The sequence below is a fragment of the Notechis scutatus genome, chromosome 3 (assembly GCF_049901735.1).
Source record: "Notechis scutatus isolate UNSWTSFEM ecotype Mainland chromosome 3, rNotScu1.2, whole genome shotgun sequence".
Lineage (NCBI taxonomy): Eukaryota > Metazoa > Chordata > Lepidosauria > Squamata > Elapidae > Notechis > Notechis scutatus.
The window spans coordinates 1086146-1110189 of NC_142011.1; the positions used below are offsets into that span (position 1 = coordinate 1086146).

General features: G+C 38.5%; 2 protein-coding genes across 2 annotated transcripts in view; one reads left to right on the forward strand and one right to left on the reverse strand.

Moving 5' to 3' along the window:
• The window catches only part of LOC113431784 (kunitz/BPTI-like toxin), a 146469-nt gene that overhangs the window by 36339 nt on the left and 86086 nt on the right, over positions 1 to 24044 (forward strand). The window lies entirely within an intron of this gene.
• On the reverse strand, positions 15667 to 18042 carry LOC113431885 (kunitz-type serine protease inhibitor tigerin-3). The gene is made up of 3 exons (XM_087959111.1): positions 17835 to 18042; positions 17095 to 17256; positions 15667 to 15817 (listed from the first exon to the last, which is right to left on the reverse strand). Exons 1-3 carry the CDS (start codon positions 17917 to 17919, stop codon positions 15813 to 15815), a joined length of 252 nt encoding a protein of 83 aa, XP_087815237.1. The 5' UTR covers positions 17920 to 18042; the 3' UTR covers positions 15667 to 15812.

Sequence of the window (24044 nt, forward strand, 5' to 3'; positions counted from 1 at the left end):
ATATCCCCCCTCCTCCCCCCATTACTTATGGCAGCCAAAAGATGCAAAGCAGTAGTACAAGATCTTGAAGGCTGACATTCGGCCCTCCTAGAAAAAAGACGTTAGTCCTGCAAGAGAGAACAACATAAAAGATATTGATTAATAATCAAATACATTTCTAGGGTTTATCAGGATACTTTGTGCGAAAGTTTTGATCAGTTTAGGGGCTCTAACATCCTTTTCAATGACCCACTCAGCTTGGGAAGATGGGAAATGTTTCTAAGCTACGAGGTATTGGAGGCGACTCCTCCATTTTCGAGAGTCCAAAATTTCTTTAACTTCAAAATGTTGTTCACCTTCAATCAGCAATGGTATAGGAGGATCAGTCTGGGTTGGTCTCAGACCAGAAGTGTGTTCAGGTTTCAACAAACTAACGTGGAAAACCAGATGAATTCGTCAAAGAGTTTTTGGTAGTGTCAATTGGACTGTCACAGGATTTACAATCGTGAAAGGATCTACATATTTAGGACCAAGTTTCTTCGACTTTTGAGTGGTTTGTAAGTATTTGGTGGACAGGAAAACTTTTTCACCCACTTGATAGGACTTCTGTGGAGTTCTCTTTTTATCTGCAAACTTCTTATGAGATTGATGTGCGTCATCTAATGCTTTATGGGCAACTGGCCAGTTAAGTTGGAGTTGAGATATCCATTCGTCTAGTGACTGGATGTTAGGTCTTTCACGAGGAAGCTCAGGTATGGGTACAAAGTCTTGTTCCGACGCCACTTTAAAGGGGGTGAACCCGGTACTACTATGAACAGAATTGTTGTATGCCACCTCGGCAAATGGCAATAAGTCAGCCCAATTATCCTGTTGATAATTTATGTAACCTCTGAGGTATTGTTCTAGCACTGCGTTAGTTCTCTCACAGGCCCCATTGGTTTGGGGGGGTGGGCGGAGCTTAAGCCCTGGGCGGAGCCTATTAACTTCAGGAACTCCCTCCAAAAGTTCGAGGTGAATTGAACCCCTCGGTCAAAAATTATACGTTCAGGAACGCCATGCAGTCTATAAATATGTAGTATAAACAGTTTAGCCAACAACTTTGCAGAGGGAATCTTAGAGCAAGGTATGAAATGCGCTTGTTTGGAAAACAAATCGGTTACTACCCAAATAACTGTGTTTCTGGCACTCTCGGTTAACTCTACTATAAAGTCCATAGAGATTTCCTTCCAAGGAGCTGTTGACCTAGCCACATTTTGTAACAGCCCTGCTGGCTTACCAGGTGGCCTTTTTGTTGAGGCGCAGACTGAGCAGCTAGCCACATAAGTTTCAATGTCCTTCTTCAGTGTAGGCCACCAGAATTGTCGCTTAACGAGATGTAAGTTTTTCACGAATCCAAAGTGACCAGCCGTTTTAGAGTCATGGGCTTGTTGCAATATTTGGCTTCTCAATGTCTCTGGTACATACAACTTTGCTCCCATCCAGGCCAAACCATCTCTAATTGTACAGTTATTCGAATGAGCCAGGAACCATTCATCCAATTTTAGGGCCTCCTTTAATTGCGCCGTCAAATCACTCGATAAATCCACTTCTTGTTTCTTCTTTTGCACTCTAGTGACCACCGGGGCGGCTAGCTGTTTGGTTGAAACAATCGGCCGTATCACTTCCTGACGAACACTGCTATATTGAGGCAGTCTAGATAAAGCATCCGCCATAAAATTCCTCCCCCCCGGGATGTACTTCAGTGAAAAGTTGAACCGCATAAAATACTGGGCCCACCGAACTTGTTTAGGAGACAGTTTTTGAGGCATTTTTAAGGCCTCCAAATTCTTATGGTCAGTCCATACCTCAAACGGGTGTTTCGCTCCTTCCCAAAAAAATGTCTCCATGTCAATAGAGCCCAGCGAACTGCAAAAGCTTTCTTTTCCCAGATGGCCCACCTCCTTTTGCTTTCAGTTAGTTTACTAGGCGCAGGGTTGTAGAGTTCCCTTCTCATTGATTTGAAGTAAGACCGCTCCAACGGACACATCACTCGCATCGGCTTGGATCACGAAAGGGGCATCCATGTCCGGGTGCTTTAGCACTGGCTCTGCAGCGAACAGTCGCTTCAGCTTTTCAAAGGTGGCTTGGCATTGCTTGGACCACTCCAGCGGCTTGCTAGGCTTTGGTTTCGCCTCCCCTTTAGTTTTTAAGAGGTTGGTGATAGGCATTGCTATTTTAGCAAAAGACGGGATGAATTGCCGGTAAAAGTTGGCAAATCCCAAGAAGCTTTGAAGTTGTTTTCGGGTGCGCGGGGGGGGGGCACTCCAACACAGCCCGCACCTTCCCTGGATCCATTTCGATGCCCTCGTGTGAAATGCGATACCCCAAGTAGTCGATTTTCTCTTGATGGAACTCACATTTGGACAGTTTAGCATACAGTTTAGCAGCTCGCAGTTTCTGTAGCACTGAACGCACCAGTCTCACATGTTCATCCCAAGTTTCCGTGTAGATAAGGATGTCATCAAGGTAAACCAAAAACCCCTTGTATAAATGTTCATGTAGCACCTGATTGATCATCTGCATGAATATGGCTGGAGCCCCTTGTAGGCCAAATGGGAGAATGTTGAACTGGAAACAACCCATCGGGCAGTTAAAAGCGGTTTTCCACTCATCTCCTTCTTCTGAGAAATCCACTTACGCCCTATAGTATGTTTACCCGGTGGTAACCTGACATTTTCGTAAACCTCCAACCTTTGTAAGGATTTCAGTTCCTTATCCATTGCTTTCTGCCAAGCAGACTGATCCTTAGCAGGATACAGTTTCAGTTCACTATAGTTACCAGGAACTGTATTCACTTGGCATACAACACTAGCCTGACATCCATCAGGTGGTCGTATTACTCGGGTTGAACGTCTAGGTAATACAGAGCTTACTGGGGTACTCTCCTGTTCCACCTGCTCCTGTTCTTCCTCCTCATCCTGTTCCTGTTCTTCCTGTTTAATGGCTATTGATGGTTTAACTTTTTCATCATTAGGGACTACTTGGGTGTCAATAATAACATCATTGTTGTATTCCTGTTCCAGTTTATGCTACCCAACGTGCTCAAGAAATTTAGCACTAGCGCTGCAGTAAATATTAGCTGTGCCTTGATCCCAAAATCTAAACGATCTATGGTTGGCCTCGTAACCTACAAAAAATAATTTCCTAGCTCTATGTTGCCCTTTCAGTCTTACTTGTGAGGAAATATGTATCTATGCTGGAGCTCCAAATGTGCGTAAATAACTTAAATTTGGCATTCTGCCATGCCAACGAGTGAATGGCAATTCACCAGTTGTTGTGTTCACCACATTGTTTAAAACATGGTTGCTACACATTATGGCCTCACCCCACAGTGTTTCAGGCAAACCTGAATCAGATAACATAGTGTGATCCATAGCTTGTAACATTTGCCCTCTTTGTTCTATAAATGAGTTAAGTTGTGGCCTGTAAGGTGCAGAACGCTTATGCTCAACACCAGCCAATTTTAACATCATTTTGAATCTATTATTAATAAACTCAGTCTTGTTATCAGTAACTAAAGTCATTACCCTACGTTTCATTTTTCTCTCTGCAAATCTTAGCCAATTAAAGAAATTTTGTTTGAGCATTTTAAAATTAATGTGCCCCAGATGTCTATGCAGTAAATGTATACATTTGCCATGTGGCTTAACATCGTTATAAACTGAGTTAGCCATCTGCAACTGGTCATCATGTATCACATATAAATCATTCTTTAAAGTAGCAGTAACACTTTTACCCTCTTTCTCAATTATACAGTTATCTCCCCTAAAGGTTACTGCATAACCAATATTAACTAAAGTCCTTACTGATAACAAATTAAATTTCAGTTTAGGTACATATAACATAGGTAAATGCTTATTTACACATGAAAAATATGCAGTACCTTCACCAGATGCTTTCATTTTCCATCCATTTGCTAATGATACCTGTTGCTTACTTGTGGACATCTTTACAAACCTCTCTCTATTTCTAGTAATGCACTGCAATGCTCCACTATCAACTACCCACAAATCATGGTTTACAGTTGAATTGCTAGACATAGCTAAATTAACATTCTTCTTAGCCTTCTGGTGATTACCAGTATTATGTTGTTTGCCCTTCTTACACAATCTAGCTATATGTCCCCTAGCCCCACAAGAAAAACATTTCCTAATAGTATAGGCAGTTGAAAACAAATCCTCTTCTTGTGGTTGTTTCTCTCTCAGTTGGTCTCTATCCTACCTTCTTCTTGCCTTTTCTGACAATCGTCCGGTTATGTCAGTTAATGTCAGTTCATTTCTGGTGAGGACTTCCAGTGAAGATACATAATCATCATAACTTTTATCCAATGAGGAAAGAATGATGTAAACTTGATGCAGCTCTGAAAAAATCAGTTCCTTTTCATGTACCTCTTGAAAAGTTCTTTTCATGAAGTTTAAATGAGCTAACATATCTCCAGCTTTCAGAAGACGTGCTCTAAACAGTTTACATGTAAGATGTATGTGTGCACCTATACTGTCGCAAACATAAATCCTCTTCAAATTCTCCCAACACCTAGCAGCAGACTCTTCTCCATGAATATGGACTAGATGCTGGTCACTCAGTGTTAGTCCAATTATATAAAGAGCTCATTTGTTGTTTTGTTTAAAGTCAGCTAACTTCTTGGCATCATCCTCATCATCTGGATCCCAAGCATTTACATCTGGTGGATCCTGAACTGCATTCCATAACCCTTCTCTACGCAAAAGTAGACTGCACTTCATAGAACAGGAAACATAGTTTGTTCCATCCAACCGGGTTATCGGTGATAGACTTGTTGACTTGTGCCATCTTTACCAGGACAGTAACCCACAATTAAACAGTAAACAGCTGTCTGTATACGGTACTGTGTATTCACACCAACTCTCACAAAACTGAGCCTGGTATGGCCTGGGCCCATAACCAGGGTTGAGGTAATTCCCTGTTAGGTGAATGAGTGCACACAGGGAGACGTAGTGAGAGTGATGTTGAATAACACACGACCAGCACACAGATACACTGAATAGTAAAATATAGGTATTACTTCCAGTAAATGGTTAAGCAAAGTCCAACAAACAGTCCAAGTCATTCACGGTTAAAGCAGTCAGTTTTCAGTCCAGGAATAATCCAAATAACAAAGTTCAATATCATAAACAGTTCAGTAACAGACTTACAGCAATCCAAGAAGAACAACGATCAGCAACAGTCACTAGGAAAAATGCAGGAACCCAAAACAGCAAACATCAGAACATCTAGCAACAACAGAACTAACAGCAACAGAACAACCCAGGTTTCTGGCTCCATCTTATGGCCGTTTGAGGAACCACACCCAATTACAATTTTAGCATTCCCTTAAAGAGACAGTATTACATGTCTTTCCTGGTTTATATATTTCCAAGCCAACTGTTAGGTGACTATCAATTCCTAACACAACTCTACAAAATCTAGGGGGCCACAGTGCCGTCATTGTATTTGTACCCAGGGCCATCTCTGGTTATTTCAATGATATCTTCAGGAGAGATGTTTGTTATATTTGAGTTGCTTATGATATCGTGAACTTTGGTGATGTCATCTGATGGTGTCTTCGAGACCAAATAAGATGGCATTTGGACATTTCTGTTCATGTTCCATGATGTGTTTGATGAGTAAGGAGATATAATTTGTTGAACTATTTGAAGGGATAGTAATTGTTTGTAGCTGTGGTTTGATGGTTATTTTTGGTTGTAGTTGTGATTGTAGTTGAGGTAGTGGTTGTGGTTGTTTTGGGATTTGATTTTGAGCTGATAGGTTATCACTTATCTTTGCTGTATTTTTTTTTTCAAGAGAGATTAGGCTTGCTTGTATAGTTGTTTCAAAATGTGTTGCTAAGCATTCTTCGATTGAGTGAATGAGTGATTCTGTGCTTTCAACTCTGTCAGGTAGGGTACTCAGTTTGTTTAGCTTAGGAAGACATGATGGACATAGATAAAAGAATGTATCTGAATTTTTAACCATATCATCTAGGCTTTTGTTTCCATTTAAGCAGGCAGGGTGGGCTAGATTGTCACATAGGTGGCATTTGATGTAAATTTCACTTTCATTGATGGTTTCAAGACATCTGAAATATGTACAGGAGTCTGGGAGGTCATTGGTAGAGATATTTTTCTTTTGTTTTGGTTTGGAGTTTTTGGCTGGCATGGTCAATGGCAATAGCACACTAAACAATTACAATAGCTAATTAATGTGATTGGTAGACAGTTACTTAATGAATGTTGGTAATTAATAATTGTTAATTGATATGTTAGAGAACAAATCAAAAGTAAGGTTACTTATGACTAAAAATGAATCAACCAATCAATTGGATATTCAAATCACTCTAATAAAATAATTTTGCTAAGCAACAAACAGCCTAATTTATTACAGTAATTACTAAACACACTGGTCAATTAAATTCACTAAATCACTGATTTTACTAATCAGATATTCAGTAATCACACTATATGCACTAAACACTCAATCATACTAATGAATAAAACAATAAATCAATTAATCATTTGATAAAAATTAATTATTTTAAAGAAATTGATTTGGAGATATGATTATCTAATCTTTGATACAGGTCTTGAGGTAGAAAGTTATGTTTTGAGATAATGAAAGTAATGAAATAGTATTGAGAGTCAGTAAGTAAAGAGTTATTACTTCTCTTCGTGCCTGTTAGGATTTTATCCAATTCAGTCAATTCTTTATTAAACTTAGTCATCTTAATGTCTTTTCATACCTTGTATGTATTTGCAAATATGAATACCAATTTATATTTATCCCTTGTAAATCTAATTCTTGATTTGTTTTGAGTTCACCCTTTTCATTTAGAATTTCTTCATATCCAATTATATTTTCCATTTAAAATAGCTGTGGATATGTAAAAGCTTCTAATGTTGATAACCAGACTGGTATTTTCATATAATGATAGTCTCTTATTTTTCCCATACAGTTAATAAAGCATCTCTAATGTAATGTCTCCTAAAATATCCATGTGCCTTACTTTCTTTATACCATAAGAATGCATGCCAACCCAATTGTAAATCATGCCCCTCTAATGTTAATAATCTGGCATTTTTCAATACAATCCATTCCTTCATCCACATCAATATTGTTGCTTGATAGTATAATTCCCAATTGGGTAATCCAAAACCCCCTCTCAACCTTGTATCCTGTAATAATTTTATCTTAATTCTTGCATTTTTCCCTTGCCAAATAAATTTCATCATCATTTTATTTAAGTCTTCAAAATATTTTTTTTCAGTCTTCTTGGAAGTGTTTGGAATAAGTACAATATTTTTGGCAGTGTGTTTATTTTAATTGTCCACAGGTTCTGTCTTAGGCCCAGTACTCTTCTTCTTTTTTTCCCCAAAAAGTTTTTTATTTTTTTATTTTTACACATCTCTTCACATGACCAACATTGTTCCAGATTACAACACTTGTACATAGTCAAACTTTCATTTCCATCAATCTTATATAATATCACCTCTTATCATTATCCATTTCACTCACCTTTAAAAAAGTTTCCATTTGCATTCATTAATTCAATATGTTTTCATCCACACATAAATTTTCAGTTCTTTATCCACTATTATTTCCATTTTCAGCTTACCACCTACTTTATTTTACATTACACATCATAATTATCCTTAATTTTCTCTAGGCTGATATATAATAAACAATCTAAAAAGAGAAAAAATAAAACAAAACCAATATATTAGGATCCACATAGTATATCCCCTCAGTCTTTCTAATTTAATACATTTTCATTCCCCTGCTTTAATCAAAATAAAGTATTCTCATTATACATTTCTATTATCCATTAAATAATCAACTGTATATTTTAAAATGTATATATATATATTTTAAAAACCCTCAAAAATCACTACAATGGCTTCTCAATATCTCTCATTTTATCTTCAATTTCTTATATATCATTAGTAATCATGTTTTTTCTTTCTTTATACTTCGCCAAAGTTTATCTATATGTTTTGATAAATTTCCATTCCTCTATTTTTAAACCTCAAAAGAAAGGGTTCAAAACAGCATAATTCATATCCAATATATATATATATATATATATATATATATATATATATATATATATATATATATATATATATATATATATATATATATATACCAACCAAGCCAACACCATACATGAAGTACCGCGAAACTTAAGAAAACAAATATATATATAGATAGATAGATAGATAGATAGATAGATAGATAGATAGATAGATACAATCATAAGAAATTTCCCAGCAAGCTTTAAACTTATCATTTCCCCAATCTAAAATACCAACATACATCCCCATTTGGTATCCCCCTTACATTATCCCTAACCCTTATATCTAAACCTCTTGGCCTTATCATTTCTTTTAATTTTAGCCAGCCTTCCCTTTTCTAGGTTTCCCCGGTCTTCTCTTCTTTTTCTAATATTATTTTTATTTCCCTCTGCCTATCAGCCATGTTTTTCCCCATCCTTTTCAGTTCTTTTTTTTGGGGGTGTTCTTCTTGTATAATTTCTTCTTCTGCTGCTTAGTCTTGGAAGTGTTTTCTCTTTTATTTGTTGTCTCTGTCATCAATGTCTCTATTTTAAGTCCTTTTATGTCTTTTGGCAAGTGGCCTTTGTTCTCTGTATTCATCTGGGCTGCTGTCTTTCTCGTTTAACTCGACCTCTCTCGCCTTTCTTTGTTCTTCTGCGAGCTGCAATGCCACTACTTTACCAGCAATTATGTCCAACAGTCTCATTACTTCTTTCAACATACCACTCACTGTTTGCAGTTCTGACTTAAATTCTTTGCTTATTTCTTCCATTTCTTTAATCTGTTGAGTTAATCTTTGTTTTATTAAGAGTTGAATTTTTCTGTTATAGTCCTTGCCAAAAGTCTCTGTTTATCTCACTCTCTCTTTCTTCTGTTTTCTTGTCACAGTCAACCTCAAACAATCCCAAAATATTATATTCCTTTGTACTTTACTGTAGTCCCTACTTAACAGATAATCAGATTGGAAGGGACCTTGTAGGTCAACTAGTCCAACCCCCCCGCCCAAGTGGGAGACCCTACACCATTTCTGATAAATGGCAGTCCACTCTCTTCTTGAAAGTCTCAAGTGATGGCAGTCCCACAACTTCTGTTCCATTGGTTGATTGTTCTCACTGTCAGAAAGTTTCTTCTTTTTTCCAGGTTAAATCTCTCCTTGTTCAGTTTCCATCCATTATTCCTTGTCTGGTCTATAGGTGCTTTAGAAAATAGATTGACCCCTTCCTCTCTATGGTAGCCCCTCAAATATTGGAAGACTGCTATCCTGTCTCCCCTGGTCCTTCTCTTTACTAGACTAGCCAATCCTAGTTCCTGTAACAGTTCATTGTATGTTTTTGTCTCCAGTCCCCTGATCATCCTGGTTGCTCTTCTCTGTACTTTTTCTAGAGTCTCAACATCTTTTTTATAATGTGGTGAACAAAACGGGATGCGGTACTCTAGGTGTGGTCTTACTAAGGCTTTATAAAGTGGTATTAGTACCTCCCTTGAACTTGATTGTATCCCTCTGTTAATACAATTTAGGATTGCATTAGCTTTTTTGGGTGCTGCTGCACACTGCTGGCTCATATTTAGCTGGTTGTCCACTAAGACTCCAAGATCCTCCTCACAGTTACTGCTATTGAGCCTGATTTCACCCAGTCTATATGTGTACTTTTGTTTTTTCTTGCCTAACTGTAGGACTTTACTTTTCTCTACATTGAATTTCATCTAGTAGATACGGCCCAGTGTTCTAATCTGTCAAGATCCATCTGGATCTTGAGCCTATCTTCTTGGGTGTTAGCTATTCCTGCCAGCATAGTATCATCCCCTTCTATTCCCTCATCTAAGTCGTTTATGAAGATATTGAAGAGTACTGGGCCTAAGGCAGAACCTTGTGGCACCCCACTTCTTACTTCCCTCCAGGTAGACTTAGACCCATTAAGGACTACTCTTTGAATACCATTTGTCGGCCAGGCAGGAAAAACCAAAGGTACTAAAACAGACCAGGAGAAACCTGGCTCAAAAATAGTAACTGTGAGGGGGACCTCAGAGTCAGAGGTGGTATTCAACCAGTTCTTCTTCTTCTTTTTTTGTAAATTTTATTGGTTTTTAAAGACAAAACATAAACAAATAAAACATAAAAACATCCAACTTTCTTCCATAAGTATACAAGCAGTGTGCCGGTTGGTTTACAATTTTTTGTGTGTATCCATTTCATAGTCTTCAATTACAGTTACATTGCATAATAACTCATATTATCAATCAAAAGTTGAATACCCTAGTATCATTATTAATCAATCATTTGACAATATTTTTATTCATTCATATTTTGCGAGATAACTATAATTTACTTAGTTTATTTTATAACAATTCATATAATCCTCCCAAATCTATCCTAAAAACATTTTGTAGATACAATAAAAAAAGAAAAAGAAAACACATCTTTATATATTTATTATTTTCTAAAATTCTACATATTCCATTATTGTATTTTATTATCTAACCATTGATAGAAAAGGTCCCAAATTTTACAAAATTGTTTATCCTCTTGTTCTCTAATTTCAAATGTCAATCTACTCATTTCAGCACATTCCAATATTTTCTTAATGATTTCCTCCTGCGATGGTATTTTCTCATTTTTCCAATTTTTAGCAAATACAATCCTAGCCGGTGTTAATACATTTACAATCAGGTATTTCAAATCTTTGCTATATGTATCAGGTAAAATTCCCAATAAAAATATCTCTGGTTTCAAATCTGTATGTTTTTTTGTCATTTTTTCCAACCACATGCAAATTTTAGTCCAGTATTTTCTAGCGTCCGCACAAGTCCACCACATATGGTAATATGAGCCAGGTATCTGATGACATTTCCAACATTTTTTGGATTTGTTCTTGAACGTTCTTGCTATTCTTGTTGGGGGGAAATGCCACCCGTAAAACATCTTATACAAATTTTCTTTATATGCTGTTGACATTGTCATTTTATAATTTTGAGACCACAATTTTTGCCCTTTCTCTAAGTCAATCCCATATCCAAAATTCTTCCCCCAAGCAATCATAGTTTCTTTAACTTGTTCTTCTTCTAGTTTAATTTCTAATAGATATCCATACAGGTTTTTTTTTTTTGTCAGAAAGAAGCTTTTAATGACAGGGAACCAAGATGAGTGACATTCAGCAAGGCTTCTTGGCTAGCTAGAAAGAATGACATTCAAATGTGAGTTTACATACCCTTTCTGAGTTTTGGTCTAAAACTGGTTTGTGGTGAAGGTTAATTTTGTGCTTAGTGATGTTTAATCCTGTGTTTATTGATGGGAGAATTTCCCTATTCAGCTTCAACAAGCAACAGCTACTGTTGTGATTTAATTATTTGTATTGTGTTTGAATATTTTCCTGCCTCATGGTTTCTTTTTCTATCCGGGGTGGGCGGGGTCTTCCTTCACTGCTTTAGTACTATCTGGCACTGTCCTTTGGGGTGTATTTCCAAGAGGCAGGATGCAAGCTTGGAGATATCCATACAGTTTTTAAATCACCTTTTCATCAGTACCTGTCAAAATCTTATCTAAGTCAGTCAATTTATCATAGAAACCTTCTGTTTTAAAATCTTTATCATACCTTGAATGTGTTTGCATATGAAAACCAACTCATCTTTATACCTTGTTCCTCTAGTTTTTGTATAGATTTAAGTTCACCCTTTTCATTCAATATTTCCCCATATCTAACTGTTTGTTCCTTCTTATATATTATAGGATAGGAAAATGCTTCAATAGTCGATAACCAGACTGGAATTTTCAAATAACATTGTCTTTTAATCTTCTCCCAATTTAACCACAGTATATGATGTCTTCTAAAATACCCCTGTATTTTGGTTCCCTTATACCATAAAAAAGTGTGCCACCCCAACAACAGATCATGTCCTTCTAATGTTAACAATCTAGTATTTCTTAATGTTATCCATTCCTTGACCCACATCAAGTTTGCAGCTTGGTAGTACAACTCCCAATTAGGCAAACCAAATCCTCCTCTAATTCTAGCATCTTGCAAAAGTTTTAACTTTATTCTCGCTTTCTTACCTTGCCATATATATTTCAACACAATTTTATTTAAGTCTTCAAAATAGTCTTTTCCAAGCCTAATTGGAATTGTTTGGAACAAATATAAAATTCTGGGTAATATATTCATCTTGATAGTTGAAATTCTCCCTATTAATGACAATTGTAGATTTTCCCATTTCGCCAAGTCTAACGCTATCTGCTGTTTAAGTTTAATATAATTGTTCTCTTTTAATGTACTGCATCTTGCTGTCAGATATATCCCCAAATACTTAATCTTATTCGTGACTTGAATTTTCAGTAGATCTGCCAATTCTTCCTTTTGTCTTGATAGCATATTTTTTATCAAAATCTTTGTCTTATCTTTATTTATTTTCAAACCAGCCACCTTGCCATATGCCTCTATCTTTTCCAATAATTTTGGTGCTGTTTCTAAAGGGTCTTCTAAGATAAAAACCAAGTCATCCACAAAGGCTTGCAATTTAAATTCTTCCTTTTTAATTTTCATTCCTTTTATACTCTTTTCATCTCTAATATTTCTGTTTAACACTTCCAAAGTTAACACAAATAGCAAAGGTGATAGTGGGCACCCTTGTCTTGTTCCTTTTCTTATATTAATAGAGTCCGTCAATTCTCCCTCTATCATTACCTTTGCCGTTTGCTTGTAGTATATGGCTTCTATTGCTTGAATAAATTTTCTGGCAAAACCCATCTGTTCCAACAATAATAACATGAATCGTCAGTTCACGTTATTAAATGCCTTTTGTGCATCTAGAAATATCAAAACCATTTGTTTTTCAGGGTGTGCCTCATAGTATTTCAAAGTATCCAAAATTACTCTCATATTGTCTTTGATTTGTCTCTTTGGCAGAAATCCATTTTGGTCAGAATGAATAAAGTTATTTAAATATTTTTTAAGTCTTTCTGCCAATATTGAAGCAAAAATTTTATAATCTGCATTTAGTAAAGAAATAGGTCTATAGTTCGTAATTTGCAATGGATTAGCCTCTTCTTTTGGAATAAGTGTAATATAGGCTTCTGACCATGATTTAGGTATCTTCTTCTTTAACATAACTTCATTCATAACTTCTAGCAATGGAAGGTTCAACGATTCTTGTAGTGTTTTATAAAATTCTGCCGGAAGTCCATCTGGGCCTGGTGCCTTTCCATTATTTTGCTTCTTAAGTGCTTCAGTTAACTCCATCATTGTTATATTGCTTTCTAACATTTTTTCAGTCTCTTTAGGTATTTTAGGTAAATTAGCATTCTGTAAATACTGCTTGACTCTTTCCTTATCAATATTCTCTTGCTTATATAATTTCCCATAAAAATCTCGAATAATTTCCTTCTTCTCTTTGTTACCATGGCAAACTTGGCCTTGATCATCTATTAACTGCAATATTTTCCTTGATTCTTTCTCTTTTCTCAATTTATATGCTAACCATCTACCTGGTTTGTTTGCATCTTCAAAATAGTTCTGTTTAGCACCTCTAATTTTCTGTGCTAATTCTTCTTTCTCTATTTGACCCATTTTGTGTTTAATTATATTCATTTTTAGCTTAATGTCCTTTTTCTGTGGTGTTTTCTGTAGCTCTTTTTCAAGTCTTTTATGCTCATCTTCTAGAACCTTAGTGGCTTGCCTTTTCCTAATATTCCTTTTCCTTGTATAGTCGGTATTCAGCCAGTTCTGACAGGTTCTACAGAAACAGTAGTGGAAAGTTTGAGTAATTCAGAGAACCGGCAAATCCAGCCTCTGACTGGCCCCACCAACCCCATCTCTTCCCTGCCTCCCATTGAGTCCCAGCTGATCGGCTGGGTCTTCTTTGGTTGCCCTGCCCAGGAGAACAGAGCTGGAAAACTGGTTATATGGTGGGGAGAGAATGGGATTTTACACTAACCTTCCCCTGCCTCCAAGCCATGCCCACAGTACCGGTAGTAAAAAAAAATTTGAATCCTACCACTGCTCAGAGTCCTAGTAGAGGAGCCAGACGTGTGTGGCAGCAACAACAACAAAAAAACCCTAATACATTCCTAGGTTTTATAAAGAGAGGCATAATAACAAAATCACATGAAGTATCAGTACTGCTTTACAAAATCTTAGTAAGGCCACACTTGGAATCCTGCATCCAGTTTTGGTCACTACATTACAAAAATATGCAGAGAAGAGCAACTAAGTTGATCAAAGGCCTAGAGGCTAAAACCTATGAAGAACGGTTGCAGGATTTGGATTTGGCTAGTCCAAAGAAAAGAGGCACTAGGGGAGACATGATAGCAGCCTTCCAGTATTTGAGAGGCTGCCCTAAAGAGGAGGGGGTCAACTTATTCTCCAAATCACCCTGGAAACAACCTGATATTAAGGAGAATCTTCCTAACTTTGAGGTCAATTAACCAGCGGAACAGATTGCCTCCAGAAGTATTGTTGCTTCATTACTGGAAGCCTTTAAGAAGAGACTGTTCAGCCATTTGTCATGAATGGTCTACTCTAAGGCCTTCTGCTTGAGCAGGGGGTTGGACTAGAAGACCTCCAAGGTCCCTTCCAGATGTTGGAAGAATTATCCTTCTGGGTTCAGTTCCAAGTGGGAGCTCCTGGGCGAAAAACGGAAGCGATGCTGAGAATCCCTTGGTTTTATACCCTCTGTTTGGCCCCACCTTAGTGTTTCCTGTCCCTGTGCAAGGAATGTATCCCATTGGCTGTCAGACTCCCAGGGGTGGGGGTCTTAGCTAACGTTGTAGGCTTTGTCCGGACCACAGGGCTTCACCTGAGTGCTGGCTGATGCAATCTTCCCAGGTGCCAGGTGGTGAGATGGGCAATTCTACCATTTCCTGAGGGCCAGGTCTTAATCCCATCACCCTGGAGCTGAAGGGCGGCCAGGGAGCCGCAGGAAGCTGCTTTGTCTTTAAAGCATGTTTCTCCTCTTTTCATCCAGGGAAATATACTATTCGGCCTTTTTAATATTTCCTAGAATATTTCACTCTTCTAGGAGAGGGGTGGGTGCTGACTTTCTACACAGATCTATTAGGAGAGGTCCCAGCCCAACAGATGGCCTCACCATCACGCCTGCCTTCGCAAAACCCTTGATCCTGCTTTCAATCGCCTCCCTCCCTCCATCCATTTAGAGGAGAAGAAGTTACAAATACCTTACGAACAGGTGGCAGGCAAAAAAGATTTTGCGTGGACAAGCACGGGAAGCCCTTGTTTTTCCTGATCTCCTGTTTTATTTTCCTGGGGGTTTTTTCCCCACTTCTTCTCTTTCTCTTCTACTTATTTAAATAAAGGCAGAAAACTTTCTCTGATCTCCTCATGGCCTCCAGCCAGACCATCCGTGTGGAGCCACAGCAGAGTCTGTGCGTCCATCCCAGACTTACCCTGAGTTTCAGGGATTTCAGCCTCCGAGAGAGGCTTCCCTCACACTTTCTCTCTGGAAAGCCACATGGGGGATCAATGTGCTGCCTCTCAGCCCCTCTTCCTCTGACATGGGAGGGGAACAGACAGGTCAAGGTGGGGAGGGGAAACCCCCAAAGGGGCCGAAGGAGACACCGGAGACCGAGAGGGCACTGGAACCAAAGCTTTATTGCAGAGAAAAAGGAACGAGCCCAGGGTGGGGTTTGGGGGGAGGGTCTCCAGGGTGGTCCAGGGCAGAAGCAGAGTCTTTGGGTCAAGTTGGAACATTAGATCCATTCCAGGTGGGTCTCCTCATTGGTCATGCTGTAAAAAGAAACATCCGGATATGAGGTTTCTGCCCAGAACTGCCTTCAATGCGTCACCCAACTAATCTTAGAACCATGGAAACCCAAAGCTGAAATTCAGGAGGAATGGCCTAATTGGGAGACAGCCAGGGAGCAATGGGGCAGCAGCCTCCCCCCTGGACTTGTGAGGCTCCATCACTGGGGGTTCCAAACAAAGGTGGGACAGAATCTCTCCAGGAAGCTCTGAGGATTTCTGCGCTGGAAGGAGGGTGGACTAGATCAGGGGCTCCCAACCATTTGGTCACCTGGGACCGGTTCCATGGGGAAAGGTTTTCCTGCCGACCGGAAGGTGTGTGGCTTTACATGCTGCCTGCATCCCACAGATGGGGCTTCCCTTGTTTGCTAGGGCAGCTTTCAGGCACTCCACAGCCCAGTGCTGGTCCATGGACTGTGGGTTGGGGACCCCTGGACTACATGACCTCCAGGATCTTTTCCCCATCCTCTTTTTCTAGGAGACCGCAAGGCTTGGGGTGCTTGGAGCACAGAGAAGGACAGGTTCACTTGTACTGCCCAATTCACACAGGGAGCATTTGTTACAGCCAGAAGTGTGAGATGGTCACTCTAGACCCCCTGGTGAAGCTGTGGACCTTCCTGTCCCCTGAGCTTGGACCACTTTTGGCCTGCGCTGGCCCAAAAGTGAGCATGGGGTTCAGTCATGGCCTCTCCTCTGGAAGTCCTCATTGCCCCTCTGGCAACCTGACCAGGCTGGCAGGAGCACCCTCTTCTCCAACAGAGTGCCCAACAGCAGCTGACCTGGGGCGGGGTCACCATTCTACCAATGGTGTTTCAGAAGGAGGAGAGGTCAAGAGCCAGTGGAAGAGGGACATGGAGGGTCTGTCTCCTGGCTTGCACAGAGTGGGGATGGGTACCTATCAGGAGGAACGGTCCCACGATACCAATTTCTGCTTTGGAATCACAACACCTTTTCTTTACATCAATTCTCCCTTTGAGGGACACAAGGAGAGCCTGAAAGACTCCAGACAGACCTCCGGGTGCCCAGACCATGTCTAGGCCTAGGAGACACCACACAGCCGTTCAGGGGTGGGATTCCACCGGTGTCAGAGAACGCCAGAAATTGGAGAGTTCAACCTGAGTGGCAAAGATTCCCTTCTATTGAATCAATCACAATCTGTTGTGAGAACCACAATATTTCATGAACCCACCTTATGCCTAATTTTAAGAGACAGCGAGTCTTTTTCAATGAAAAGGCCTGTCTGGAAATCCTTCCCTACTTACCAGCACAGGTGCGTTTGCATTCATCTATGGTCTTAAAATTGTTAGAATTCCCTTGGCATCCACCATAAATAAACTTTAGGCATGTATGATAAACTGGGTTGTAGTAGAAGGCTTGGATGTTGCGTTTACATGGTCCGGTGTCATGAGGCAGATGACAGAAGTCTGTGAAAAATTGAATAAAGATAGATCAGCCTTCCCCTAAAATCCATCTCTTTCTAGGGACCCTCTCCCATTTCCATCTCCTGTTCAGCTGACACCCAATCACCACCTCAAGAACCTCCCCAGAAAGTGCTGGACTTTTCTGGAATGGACAAAAATTATGGTTAGTACTATGGAAAAGAGAATGAAAAACAAAAGAACTTTGAAAAGAAAGTGATAGAGAGAACCACCTAATGGTTAAAGATATTTCTTCTTTTATGTTCTTATAGAAAATTACTGGTCGTATAAATATGTGAAAACGAAAAGAAATGGAATAAAAGATTACAAACACAACAAAAACCCAGAAGTCTTTAAAAAGAGGGGACTACAGAAAAGTATAAATGAATGTAATATTTTGGGACTGCTTGAGGTTGACTGTGACAAGAAAACAGAAGAAAGAGAGAGTGAGATAAAAGAACCTCCCCAGAAGGAGCCCCACCAAGCCAGGGCTTCTAGACCAGGCCCTTTGGTCTCTCTTTCCTGGGGGAGAACCCTGATCATTCCAGCCCCTCCCTGCCAAGGGTCTCAAGATCTCAACTCACGTGGACGGTCCTTGCTGGAGACGGGGGTCAGAATCTCCCAGAGGGTGAGGAGTCCCAGCAGGAGAAGAAGACCTCCAGAAGACATGATGAAGCTCTCTGCACCACCCTCAGGCTGGCTCTATTTATTCACTTCATTTCCCACCTCCAGATCCCGGATACAGGATGACATAATGCAGTGGGGATCCGAATTCCTTCCTCTTTCAGAAGGTGGTTGAACAAGTGTGGAGAATCTGCGAGTTTGATTGGCTGGCCAGTTTGGGGGAAGTTAGGCAGGGAAGTTAGCCTGTTAACCTATTCCAGTCCCACTTGCACACACGTTAGCAGTTTAAGGATTTTATTTTTTCATCTCTATATTTATCAATGGAAATAAAATAGAAAAAGAAAAAAGAAAAAGTGCAAGATCCAGAAGTAACAATAACAAAATGTGTACCAAAAAGAAGAAAAGAAAAAGAAAGACCCCAACAAGCAACATTAAACATAGATAGATAGATAGATAGATAGATAGATAGATAGATAGATAGATAGATAGATAGATAGATAGATAGATAGAAAGAAATTAGAAAGAAAGAAAGAAAGAAAGAAAGAAAGAAAGAAAGAAAGAAAGAAAGAAAGAAAGAAAGAAAGAAAGAAAGAAAACAAAAGAAAGACCGAAACATCCAACTTTAAACATATAAAATACCTACCTTGGCTGGGTGCTGAAAAGTAAAACTTTAGAAAAAACCAACTGATCAATTATCTTCATCTTACATGATGGATCTGTCAATAGTTATAAACTTTCTCACAAAACAGTTATAAACTTTAACACAAAAAATATATGTTATATCAACAAATATTTCAGATGAGGAGGTCCCTATCTAATAATCGAATCAACTCAGCATTTAATATTTATATAAAAAAGAAAAGGAAAAATATATAAAACAGTCAACACCTTAACCCAAACATTACACTAGACTTCAAATTCCCCCTGTTCACCATCTGCTATTGGGGTTGAAACGTGGAAAGTCCAGAAAAGGTTTCCAGTCTCTTATAAAGCCGTCTAGTCGATCATTTCTAATCATTTTGCCATCTCTGCCAATTCAGTCCATTTTAAAATCCATTCTTCAACAGCATCTCCTCTCCTTTCTATTGCGAGGGCTTAAGGACGTAAGTGAGGCACTCTGACCTCTTGGCGTTATTCCCCAAGAGCCCACCAAATTTGAACTTCTATTGGACTTCTACTGGATCCCTCTTCCAGAGTCCCCCAAATGCCCTCCATGCTGATACGGGACACAAATATCCCCTCAGTCTATCTAATTTAATAATTTTTCATTCATTCTTTTGGCAAGCACTATAACAGAAAAATCCTACTCTTAATAAAACAAAGATTAACTCAACAGATTAAAGAAATGGAAGAAATAAGCAAAGAATTTAAGTCGGAATTGCAAACTGTGAGAGGTATGTTAAAAGAAAGAATGAAACTGTTGGACATAATATCTGGTAAAGTAATGGTGTTGCAGTTTTCAGAAGAACAAAGAAAGCTCAGAGGGGACGAGTTAAACAAGAAAGACAGCAGCCCAGATGAATATGGAAAACAAAGGCCATTGCCAAAAGACATAAGAGGACTTAAAATAGAGACATTGATGACAGAGACAACAAATAAAAGAGAAAACACTTCCAAGACTAAGCAGAAGAAGAAGAAATTATACAAGAAGAAACCCCCCCAAAAAAGAACTGAAAAGGGTGGGGGAAAACATGGCTGATAGGCAGAGGGAAATAAAAATAATATTAGAAAGAAAAAAGAAGAAAGACCGGGGAAACCTAGAAAAGGGAAAGCTGGCTAAAATTAAAAGGAATGTTAAGGCCAAGAGGTTTAGAGATAAGGCTGGTCTATAATGTAAGGGGGATACCGAATGGGGATGTATATTGGTATTTTAGATTGGGGAAACGATAAGTTTAAAGCTTGCTGGGAAATTTCTTAGGATTGTATAACTATATATATATAATTGTATATGAATTATGCTGTTATGAACCCTTTCTTTTGAGATTTAAAAATAGGGGAATGGAAATTTATCAAAACCTATAGATAAACTTGGGCTAAGTGGAAAGAAAGAAAAAAACATGATTATGAATGATATACAAGAAAAGTTAAGATAAAATGAGAGATATTAATGACTTATTGTAATTATTTTTTGTGGGGGTTGGTGGGGGGTTTAAGAAGTTATTTCAGTTATTTCCTGGGGGGATACTTTAAGATATATACATTTTAAAATATACAGTTGATTATTTAATGGAGGATAGAAATGTATAATGAGAATACTTTATTATGATTAAAGCAGGGGAATGAAAAATTATTAAATTAGATAGACTGAGGGGATATACCACGTGGATCCTAAATATATTGGTTTTGCTTTATTTTTACTCTTTTTAGATTGTTTATTATATATCAGCCTAGAGAAAATTAAGGATAATAATGATGTGTAATGTAAAATAAAATAGGTGGTAAGCTGAAAATGGAAATAATAGGGGATAAAGAAGTGAAAATTTATGTGTGGATGAAATGATATAGATATTGAATTAATGAATTGAAATATGAAATGGAAACTTATTTAAAAATGAGTGAAATGGATAATGACATGAAGTGATATTATATAAGATTGATGGAAATGAAAGTATGACTATGTACAAATGTTGTAATCCAGAACCACATTGGTCATGTGAAGAGATGTGTAAAAATAAAAAAAATAAAAACTTTTTGGGGAAAAAAAGAGTACTGGACCTAAGAAAGAACCTGTGGAACCCACTGCTTACTTTCCTCCATGTAGATGTAGTACCATTATGGACTACTTGTTGAGTACGGTTTGTCAGCCAGTTGCAAATCCACCTGTTGGTGATGCTATCTATCCCACATTTTACTAGCTTATCAAAAAATAGGTTGAGGTCTACTTTGCTGAATGCTTTGTTGAAGTCTAAGTATACTATGTCCATAGTATTTCACTGGTCTACTATTTTAGTCACTTTGTCAAAGAATGGAATAAGATTGGTTTGGCACGATCTGTTTTTAACAAACCCTTGCTAGCTTCTAGTTGTAACCTTATTTGTTTCTAGATGTTCACAGATCTGTTTTTTCCCCCAGTATCTTCCCAGGCATTGATGTTATGCATATTAGGGTAGTTCAAGTCTCCCACCTGGATGGAGAAGCCTTCTTTCTCAGCCCAGCCTCCCTCACTGGGCTGTTGTGAAGAAAAGAATGAAGTGCAACTCCTGGAGGTGAGGATATACCTCTATGAATTCCTGGTGACATACATCTAACCAGGGAAAACACTTTTATTTCTCCCATTTTATTTTCCACATTCGCACTGCATGTGTAGTGGCTGCACACGCAGTACGCATGTGAGGCAGCCACAAGACATCCGCGTGAGCTTAGCCCCAGAAACCATGTGGTAGGGAAAGCTAGGAGTGACTGGGGCAAGTGAGTGACCGGGTGACCAGGTCAGGGGCAAGGCCAGCCAGGGGTCACTACCAGTTCAATGACCAATGCCAAATCACTGCTAATGGTTTGCCCAAATCAGTGCAAACCCGTTGAATACCACCTCTGATTTCAGGCATCAGTGCTAGATGGAGGGGTTGCAGAGAGGAGGAGGAAGAGCAACCTGATGTTGGAAACAACTGCCCAACTGCAACCTTCATGGAATCTGAACAGCAAGAGTGCCAGGCTGGGTTGGATGGATAGACTTTAAGTCCTCCTTTGAGGACGCAAGAATATCCCATGCATTTGAAGGGATCTTTTTCTACACAATGGTCCATTGGCCTTTCCTATGTCAGGTGAGGCCCACACATGTCACCTGTATTGAACAGGTGAGCCCTGTAGCCACTGCTCCTTCCTGGATCCTGGCTTATATAACAATGTCCTTCGTTGCAAAGCCTGTTTGCATGTTGGCATCAGAAATTGTACCATGACTGAGTCGGAAGAGAGAAACAGCAGCCCAGATGAATATGGAGAACAAGGATCATTGCCAAAGGATATTAAAGGATTTAAAATAGAGACATTGACAACAGAGACAATAAATCAAAGAGACAAGGCTCCCAAGACTAAGAAGAAAAAGAAGGAATTATATAAGAAGAAACCCCAAAAAAGAGAACTGGAAAGGGTGGGGGAAAACATGGCTGACAGGCAGAGGGAAATAAATCTAATACCAGAAGAAAAAGAAGAAGAAAGACCGGGAAAACTAAGAAAAAGGAAAGCTGACTAAAATTAAAAGAAATAATAAAGCTGAAAAATTTAGAGATAAGGGTTAGGGATTCTATAAGGGGGATACCACAGGCGAATGTGTATATGAATACAAATTGTATATGAATTATGCTGTTATAAGTTCTTTCTTTGGAGTATTAAAACAGATAAATGGAAATGAATTAAAAGATCAACTTTGGCAAAGTGGAAAGGAAGAAAAAATATGATTATTAATGATTATAAGTAAAGTGAAGATAAAATGAGACATATTAAGAAGTTATTTCAGTTATTTCCTGGGGGGATACTTCAAAATATATACATTTTAAAATATACAGTTGATTATTTAATGGATGATAGAAATGTATAATGAGAATACTTTATTATGATTAAAGCAGGGGAATGAAAAATTATTAAATTAGATAGACTGAGGGGATATACCACGTGGATATTAAATATATTGACTTTATTTTACTTTTACTCTTTTTAGATTGTTTATTATATATCGGCTTAGGGAAAACTAAGGATAATAATGATATGTGTTAGGGATAACATTAGTTACCTAACTTAGTTTGGCTAAATATAATATATGTTAGTTAGTTTAAATGTGTGTGTCACTTTAAACTGTAAGCCAAGTATTTTGGGTGCGGTTGTAAATCGCCATAAGAGGGAGCAAGAGAGCTCACTGTTCGCCGGCTTTTACTGGAATGCTGACAGAGAAGGATTGATGGTGATTACTGTGTACGTTTGCTGAGAGAAGAAAAGAAGGTTTGATTTTGCTTCATATCTCTGACTGCAAAAGAGATACATCATTGGACTGATTGTTTGTGAGTTGAACGACCTATTTTCTACACTGGACTTTTGCAAACTGAATAACCTTTGGACTGCCTGAACTTAGTGTATGACATATGGACTGCTTTGACTATGCTATAACTCTTGCTGGAATAAAAACTATTTAATTGCACAGTGAATCTGTCTTACTGATTGTAAAGCTACAACAACGCTTTATCTCACACACACTCTCTGTCTGCTTGACTGCCGTTGCACGTTCTGCTAGGGTGTTGTATCCCTAACACTGGTTATGGGCCCAGGTGCACAGTCAGTCTAACCAGTATAACAGGCTTGTGAGTGAGAGTTTGTGTAGCAACACAACATTGTAAACAGAAAGCTGTGTTTTTATTAATATAGTTTTATATCCAGTTAAATGATGGCAGGAGTCAATATACAAAGTTTGTCTCAAATATCCAAGCTGGATGGAACAAACTATGTTTCATGGTCCATGAAATGTAGCCTACTTCTACGAAGAGAAGGTTTGTGGGATTTAATACAAAACCCACCAGAAGTAGATGCATGGGATCCGGAGGATGAGGAAGATGCCCAGAAGATAAAGGAATATCAAGTGAAAAATGAGCAAGCTCTTTGCATAATAGGACTGACTCTCTCTGACCAATAGCTTGTCCATATACGTGGGGAAGAGACAGCTGCGAAATGTTGGGAGAACCTAAGGAAGATTTATGTTCGGGACAGTGTAGGAGCACATATAAATCTTACACGGAAACTGTTCAGGACAAATCTTCAGAAGGATGGAGACATGCTAAATCATATAAACTCAATGAAGAAAATTTTTCAAGAACTGCATGAAAAGGAACTTATCTTCACTGAACTGCACCAAGTTTATATTATTTTGTCTTCATTAGACCAGAGCTACGATGATTACGTAACTTCGCTTGAAGTATTGCCAAAAGATAGTTTATCTTTAACTGACATTACTGGCAGATTAATTGAAGAAGCCAGGAGACGGCTTGAAAGGGATCAACTCAGAAGTGAACCATCACAATGTGAAGAAGAGAAAATATCTCCGTCAGCGTATACAATTAGAAAATGTTTTAATTGTGGAGCAAAAGGACATTTGACTAGATTTTGCAAGAAAGCAAAAAGCCAAAGAGCCAGCCAGAATGCTAAAAAGCATCGAAAGAATAAAGAAAGCATAGAGTTAGCCATGTATA